Below are 8,452 nucleotides of genomic sequence, written 5' to 3'. Positions count from 1 at the left end.
TAAACTGTGCTTCTCAGAAGATGCATTAGAAAACAAACAAACAAACATATGGCTCTCCTTGCACTTACATGTGTACAGCATGTAAGCTGCAAATATCTGTCCATGTTTTTGCTTTATGGCTCCTGGGTAGACCAAAACAACTCATAGTAACAGCACTGGAAGTGTTAAGGCAGCAGTTGCAGCTGCCCATGGGCTTCTATTTTGTAGTGTTCTGAGATTTGCCAGCCCAACTATGTTGTAACTGCCCTAAGAAGATGCCAAGTTCAGGAGCGTGTAATTATTTACTTAGCAACTCTTCCTAATTACACAGCACACTTGTGAACCGATAGACCGCTGTATAAATAACTTACACACACGTTGGCATTTAGAGCCTACACTGAGCGCTAAATTAGCCATACAATCCAACTTCAGACAACGCTCGAATCTTGTGATCAGGCACCACCCAGATCTTGCCTGATTTCTTCATCTTGGCAGAAAAATCAGCGTTCTCCTGCAAAGGCTGGTGAGGATTCAGCTGCGTTCAGCCCGGAGGACCTCTAGCGGCACAGCTGCGCTCGCTTCCTGCCCCAGTCAGCACCGGTTCAAGTCTTTATTCTCTTGTTTACATCTCCTCCTGGGTTTCAATCCACTTTCTACAAAGTGATATTGAGCACCTGATATTGTAATCATAAACCCTGCAAGCGCAAGTCTGCAGTGATTGTCTAAGAAATGGGAAAAAGCAATACCGGATTGGAAATAGCTTTCATCCTTTGCCTCGAATTCAAAATCCCAGCGACAGAAATACAGCCACCTGAGCACGGAGGAATGGAAGGGAAATGCAAATATACAAGGTTTAGATGTCAGAACTGATGCCAACAAACAACCCAAGAAATGTTTGTCTGTTTCCTCTCCAGATCTTGCAGGCAGCAAACAAAGACAAACTTAATGCAGCCCATCTCTCCTTCACCAAAAGTATCTAATAGGACACTCCTCTGCCATACACACTGACAGAGACTGTACTGACTCATTAAGTATAGCTGTTATTTCTGAAGTACGTTTCAGGAAGAACGCAAGGCTCCACCAGGACTTTGGACTTGAACAGGGCATCTGAAGTGATAGCAGTTGAGTAAAGGTTGGAGGAGAAAGAAAATACAGTGCTCAAGTCTTCCCCAACTGTGCAGCTGACAACTGTTTGCTCCGTGGGTTATTAGGCTTCGGTAGTGACATCTGGTGTTGTACAAAGCTGAGAAAACATTGTATAAGTTAGGACCACTGCAGCCAACAAGCGCTGTTTTGGCCTTCCTGAAAACACACTGACCAGAGTCCTCCAGTTTAACAGAGTAACAATAAAGTGAAGCAACACCCCTGAAGAAAGCAGGTACTTCTGGTGCTGCAGATAAACCTCCAAGGCCTGCAGGACATTCAATAAAGAGCTACACTTGCTTTACATTTTCCACTAAAATACGCTCCATAGGTCAGGATAAACTCTTGAAACACTGTTCCCTTGTTAACCTAGGGACCAACTCAATATCAGACAGGTGAAGGAGGATGCCTGTTTAGGTGATCAGAAGTAAAGCCTCTCTTCAGGCACAAAGAAATAAGAATGCCTTCTCCCATGAGAAGCAGATTCTGCCTCCTTTATGAAATAAAACTAGGGGCAGAAACGTCCAGAAATACAAACCTAGATATTACAATCTGGGGTCAAAGCAATTTCAAAGAAGCTGAAATACACCAAGTTCTCCAACAGCTCTAACCACTAAGAGACCTAGACACTTCCCTTCCAACAGAAGGATTTTGAAAACTAAGTAGAATTTCCCATGTTAGGTCTCAAGCATAGACAGATAGATACTCTCTAAACACATTGTCTATATTTACTTCATTATCTATTCCAAGTTTAAACTATCATGTTGAAGCTAGCATTTACCCAACTGAAATAACGAACATCAGCTAAGATGCGAAGAAAGGATTTTATTGCAAGCACAGTGAGCAATGATCAGGTTCCATCTCACATGACTGTGACTAAGGACATGTACAAACCACCCACCCTTCTGTTTTTAGCAGTCCTTGTTTTCAGGTGTACATCATTTCTGCCATGTGAGACATTTTCTTTGGAATATACAAGTAATATTCCATGTATCCTGAAAGGTCTTCGATAGTCACATCATCCACAAAGGCTCTGGCTTGCTCAGAGCAAGAGCGTGGGGAACTTGATGGAGTTCTCGATGGCAAAGACTGGGAGTGATCCTCGGCAACTGTTCTTCTATCAGATGCCAACGTGAAAGTGTTCTGCAAGCCAGAGAATTTATACACCTCCATTTCTTGCCATCGTTTACACTGACAGGCTTTATCTACACAGGCACACGGCTTATTCTTGTTCAGCTTGGACACAGATCGGAAGTCAGAGAGCTCTGCAGTCTTTAGGCTTGCTTCAGATACTAAAGAAATGGCAGTGGGAGAATTTTCTTGTGTGTTCACTGATGTGGACTGTGCAACAGAGGCTCCGGAACAACCAACGCCATCTCTTTTCTGGCCAATGTCTGAGGCAATACTGCATCGTTCGTGTGCACAAGCTTCCTTTGGGACTAATATTCCAAACGCACTGCCATCAGCTGGGGCATCAATCTGGCCTTTGTGCACCAGTTGGTTGCACGTGGATTGTGATTTTGTGCTGCAGTGAATAAATTTTGGAGGATGAAGAATTGGGGACTTGGAACGCCTGCGACGCTGAGTTCTCACAGCTGCTCTTGAAGGTTTCTTCACAGATCTAACAGAGAAAGATACAAAAAGTGAGTGAAGTTTCACTAAACGACTCACTGTTGGACTAAGGATAACATTCAGCAAAATATCTAGTGTTGCATGCAAGAGCTTTAAGCTCAGAGTATTTGCTCAGGGTATTCTACTATCTTGGAATTTGACATTGTTCTAGTCAAGCACCTGTAAAATGTATAAAAGGAACACCTGAGAAATGAATCCTGAAGTGTTTAGGGTTAAAAAAGATGAGTAAAGCATGTAAGATAACCTCTGAGAGAAGGACAGAGCACAAGAAGATGGCACAAATCAACAAGAACATCTTTGTTACAATCAAAGATGCATGAAGTTCTGCATACACAATCAAGAATTGTTTTTAATATTGCATCTATAGCACACTGACATCTTCTACAAAGTTTAATAGCTAGTGAAAGAGATGCATTCATGACCATGTAAGTGAAAAACAGTAGTCCACAGTTATATTAAAATCATCTATAATGTTTAGCTGACCAGCATTTCCTTTTACTTCATGTAATTGTAAATAAGAACAGTCGTATATGACAAGGAAAAAAAGTACTGCAGAGTATTTTAAACAACCTCCTTAATAAAAATAAATGTACACCTCTTACTTAGAGCCCCAGTTACTGGAAGAACTGGCTATTTAAAATTCATTTTCATCATAATCACATTTGAAGTAGCCTGACAATCCCAGACTTCTCTTACCCATGCCAGGTATCCTTAGAAGTACAAGCATTCTTAGGTTTGGTTTCATCTGCTGCTGCTCTAACTAGTGCTCTTGTCCCTTCACCAATAGAAAGAGAAGCAGTAGAGCTGTGAAAAATGAACAATTAATAGCAAAGATTAGCTAGCAGGCATGGAAATGCTTGTGACCTTTCTTCCCAGAAAAGATTACCCAAATCATTTCTGACGTGCCTCAAAAGAGCTGCCCACAAGGACAACACAGATCTTCAGGCAATGTTATGCAGTTCTATGCCAGAAAACTGTATAACAAACTTCCCCCAAAGTTGATGCCATACGGCAGTGAGATTGCACATCCAAACTCCACACCTCAGTGTGGAAGCACACAGAACAGCTAAACCTCAGTTTCCCCAGGAGAGGGGAAAAAACATCACTGAAGAGATGTGCCTCTTTTTCCAGAGACAAATAAACCATTCTTTCCTAAAAATAAATGTTCTTCGGACATAAATAGACTTTGTTTATCTGAAGAACACTTATGCCTTTGTCTAGGACAATGTAAGCTGAAACTCTTCATACTACTGGAAGTTCACCCACTTGAGCAACAGAACTGTGACAAATTTTCAACTTTTATTCAAGTCAGACAAAACAGCAAATTTACTCCTTTCTCTAGTGCTATAAATCCACCCCAAACTGAGATTTCCAATGATCTGTGACAACAGCACAAACCATTTTTCAAGCTGTGACTTCACATATTGGTCTGGAATTGATAAGGATCGAGTAATTTTACACTAAATTGTTTTTTAAGCAGGACTGACTTCCCAAGAAATGGAAATAAGTCTTCACGTGCCACTAAAGGACAGCATTAAAAGTATTTAAGAGACTAACCTGTTCTTCAAGCACTTGCTGTTTTCCATTTAAAACTATGAACACAGTAGTAAATTGAAGGTCAAGAGTAAAAAGCACCACTATTAAAGTATGTCTGACCTGGCTTCTGGACCAGAGATACTAAAGTAATGAAAGGCACTTGGGTGGTGACAGATTTCTAACAAGCTTACTTAAATGAAAGATAATATTAGAAGCCTCTCTACTTGCCACCTCGCTTCTAAGGGAATTCCAACTACCTCCTAAGGGAATTCCAACTACCCACTTGATATTTACATTCTGCCTTACAGCTGCACTTCAGTCAGCAGCATAACTGCATCACAGCCTGCAGCCTCCTGAAATTCAGTGCTACATATGTAATAATACACATTCATCAGCAGCAAAAGAATTACATAGAAACCATCTGTTTATTCTTGATTAAAAAAAGCTTTTTGCTAACAGAAGACACAACACATGCTGCTTGCCTTCTTCTGCCCGGTACAGCAAGAGTTAAGTATTACACATCAGATCTCCCATGAAGCAAGACAAAATAAGCACTCTTTTCCAGTTAGCATTTTTAGCTATAAACAGAAAGTCTGAAAGTCACATCAATAATAACAGTTTGTGTGGGAATCATGCATTGCATTTAATGCTCTCCTTCACTGATATGGAAGGAATATTTCTCTTTTGGGAAAAACAGTTCATCTCAAGACAGCCTGTACAGCAGTGATCATACGTTGACTTCCAGAGCCACAGACACAACCTGGGACAGCCAGAATCCTGCCAAAATGCATCTCAAGCAAGCTGTCAACTGCTGCTTATCATTAGGGCTGCTGCTGAGAGCTAACGATGATTTAACAAATCATGACTCCTCGAGAAACACAGCCTACAGTTAGTGAATTTATTCCAGCCTAACTACAATGAAGGCTTTCAGTGCCTGACCTTTCGAGATTACTTCACTCGTTCAGATGTAACAGTAAGGGTGTTCCTCTCTCAGTCCATTTGTAAGGTTAACTCCGTACTTCCCCATGCTGTTACTTACCCAGCTGCATCAACTCTCAGCTTTTTGAATGCTGTCTGCAGGCTTTCCTCATCTCCATCCTTAGCTTCTGTTTTCATCATTAAGATGGTCAGAAGCTGTCGGTTACCATATACTGCTAAAAACAGAAAAGAAACATGAAAATGAGAACAAATGCCACGTTAAAAAGATTAGTTGCCCAGCAGCACCATGATACATGAAAATAAACTCAAAATAGCAAACTGAGTGCACACAGCTGAGGTCATTCTAGTAGAATGTTTTTCAAAGTCAATTCAGAACAAGCTTTATGATACCCAGGAACGGAACAAACAGTCTCTTCTTGTACACCTGCATTGGTGAAATAGCAGTTTAGAGTAAAATCTGGTCAACAGCACCCTGCACATCTATTAAAGCTTAGACAGACTCTTCCATTTGTCTCAGAAATGCTACCAGGATACCTCCAGAAATGGTGAGAAGAAACAGCCTCATTAGAAACATACAGCTTTCTACAGCTATTTCCAGCAGTGAGGCTTGATACTATACGTACATAGAGTAATACTTAAAAAACCCACAAAAATAAACAGAATTCTCTGAAGACAAGACTGTTAAGCTAAGCATTTGTAGGTATTTGGTTAAATTCTCCTCCTCCATTACAAGTGGATGAAGCAGTGCAGTGACTCATGTTAGACCCACAGCTTTTGGATGTGCTCTATGACCTGCTGCTGCCTACTGCCACCATGGAGGACTAAAGAAAAAAGAACAAAAGAACAGACTGCTTTTAAAACGCATTAGCTTTTTATTTAAGCTGTTCAGATTTAGACAATCTATACTTCATTTTAATTACGTTCATACTATCCCAGAACACTCTAAGAGAGTTAAACTGCAGCTGTTTTTGATCATACACCCTGAACTGCTGGAAGAAGAAATAGGAAAGCAAGACTCAGAAGTGATTACTTTGCATGCACTCAGTCTTTAGAGGATTTTTTTTTAACTTAAGTATTTAAAAGACAACAACAACAACAAAAAAAAACAAAACCAAAGCCCCAACTAACAAACCCAACCAACCCACTGAACACATTTTCTGGTTCACCCTGCCTTTGCTTTCAGTTTACAAGATGTAGATGCACTATTTTGAGTTAAGTAAATCAGAGGCAGTAAACTCACAACAGAAACAGGTCAAAATTTTGAAAGGATCTGAACTGCCAACCACACTTTGCTTAAGCCATCCAAAAAAACTTTCATAACCACCCTGATAGCCAAGACTACTGCTTCATTTCATGCTTAAAACAGAAAAACCTTTTCATCAACATAGCCTCCACTGCCACACGTTACATTCTTTACACACAGGTGTTTTGCCACCCCGGTCTCTGCAAAGCTACCTTATAATAGGATACAAGTCCCAGTGATTGACTTGAGTACTTCATGGGTTTGTGTGGATTGTGACCAGATCACAGGCCTTTGGGTTTATTTATTTATTTTAAACTTGCAAGAGGAAATCATACTTGACCAACTTCTTCTATGAAGAAATAACTGGCTTGGCAGACAAGAGGAAAGCAGTAGGTATTTTAACTCTGACTTCAGCAAGGCTTTTAAGCACCACCTCCCGTTAAGACCCTGACAGAGAAATTGATGAGGCATGGGCTGGATGAGCCAAGCAGTTAGAGGCAAACAGCTGTGCAGGGTCAGGCTGGAGGCCAGTAACAAGTAATGTACCCTAGGAGTCAACAGTGGGTCCACTCCTGCTTAATATCATCATCACGGATTCAAACGATGGCTTAAACTGCACCCTCGGTTTGCTGATGTTATGGACAGGAGGAATAGATACACCCAACAGTTTTGCTGCCATCCAGAGAGACTCTGACAGGCTGGAAAAAAAATGGGCTGACAGCAACCTCACTGCAGCTCAGCCATGGGAGCTGTGAAGTCCTGCCCCTGGGGAGTACCTCCAGGCACCGGGCTGTAAAGCAGCTTGGCAGAAAAGGCCCAAGGACTCCTGGTAGATCCATCAAAGGAAAAGTGAGCCCACAGTATACCCTTGCTGTGAAGAAGGTTCATGATATTCTGGGCTACATTAGGCAAAGTGTTGGCAGCAGATTGAGGGAGGAGATTCTTCCCCTCTGCTCAGCACTGACCAGCTCACACTGAGCCCTATTCTGGGCTTCCCAGTACAAGAGAGACATGGAGCTACTGGAAAGAGTCCAACGTAGGGCCACCGAGATGGTCAGTGAAGTACTTCTCATGTGAGAAAAGGCGGGGAGCTGGGGCTGCTCAGCCTGGCAGAGGCTCAGGGAGAATCTCATCAATGTCTCTAAGTACCTGAACAGAGGGTACAAACAATACAGTCAGGCTCTGTTCAGCAGCAACCAGTGCCAGGACGAGAAGTGATGGGTACCAACCAGAACAACAAAGCCCTGCCTGAAAAATCAAGAAATACTTTTTCTGAAGCATAGAAAATAAAAAGTGCAGGGAAGGAAAAAGAAGCAACCGGCACTTCGGTGGTTCAGTTGCTTAAGCAGATATGAGTTGGCAACTTCTGCTCCTGCACAGTCTCATTCCAGTTGGAGACAGCTCCCCATGCTGCCGCTCCAGCTGCTTGCTCTGCTCACATTCCAGCTGGACAGGCCTTGCTGCAGGCAGCCATTATGACACACACAGAAGGATGACGTACCACAATAACACTGAGGCACACGCTGTCCTGTGAGTCACACAGCAAACAAACACCAGAGAAAGAGGCTGGGACTGAGCCCGACTGTGTGCTGCTCAGCCGAGCATGGCGTTACTCAGACACGCACTTTGGTAAGAACACTGACTGGGGTAAAACCTGCAGTTCCAACTTCACAAAGCTTTTCCTGAAACCTAAAAAGCAACTTCTACACAACTAAAACATTAACCTGTAATCCCTACCTTAGAGATACCCAAACAATGCATTACAAAGAGCAAAGAATAAGGTCCATCCACACAAGGACCATCGAGTCCGACTCCAGGCTGCACACAGAACGCCCCAATTCAGACCCCCCGTCTGAGATCCTCGTCCCGACGCCTCTCCGACTCCGGCAGCTCAGCGCCGCGACCGCCGCCCCGGGCAGTCCGTCCCACGCCCGCCGCCCCGCAGCGAAGAGCCCTTTGCCGATCCCCAGCCGGACCTCT

At 42.7% G+C, this 8,452-nt stretch overlaps 1 protein-coding gene across 8 annotated transcripts; it reads right to left on the bottom strand.

The window, feature by feature from the left end:
• Window positions 1–1,927: 1,927 nt before the first annotated feature.
• Window positions 1,928–8,446, bottom strand: OSER1 (oxidative stress responsive serine rich 1). 8 transcript variants are annotated; one of them, XM_019622275.2, is made up of 4 exons: window positions 7,622–8,446; window positions 5,330–5,444; window positions 3,451–3,558; window positions 1,928–2,743 (listed from the first exon to the last, which is right to left on the bottom strand). In XM_019622275.2, exons 2-4 carry the CDS (start codon window positions 5,407–5,409, stop codon window positions 2,050–2,052), a joined length of 882 nt encoding a protein of 293 aa, XP_019477820.1. In that variant the 5' UTR covers window positions 5,410–5,444; window positions 7,622–8,446; the 3' UTR covers window positions 1,928–2,049. The 8 variants fall into 8 exon arrangements, with proteins under 8 accessions (XP_019477820.1, XP_019477817.1, XP_019477819.1 ...); XM_019622272.2 differs by having other exon boundaries at window positions 7,702–8,446; XM_019622274.2 differs by having other exon boundaries at window positions 7,791–8,446.
• Between the last annotated feature and the right edge of the window lie 6 nt (window positions 8,447–8,452).

The sequence above is a fragment of the Meleagris gallopavo genome, chromosome 22, assembly GCF_000146605.3.
Source record: "Meleagris gallopavo isolate NT-WF06-2002-E0010 breed Aviagen turkey brand Nicholas breeding stock chromosome 22, Turkey_5.1, whole genome shotgun sequence".
Classification (NCBI taxonomy): Eukaryota; Metazoa; Chordata; class Aves; order Galliformes; family Phasianidae; genus Meleagris; species Meleagris gallopavo.
Note: the sequence above shows the minus strand (reverse complement) of the source record. Positions and strands in the feature narration are given on the sequence as shown.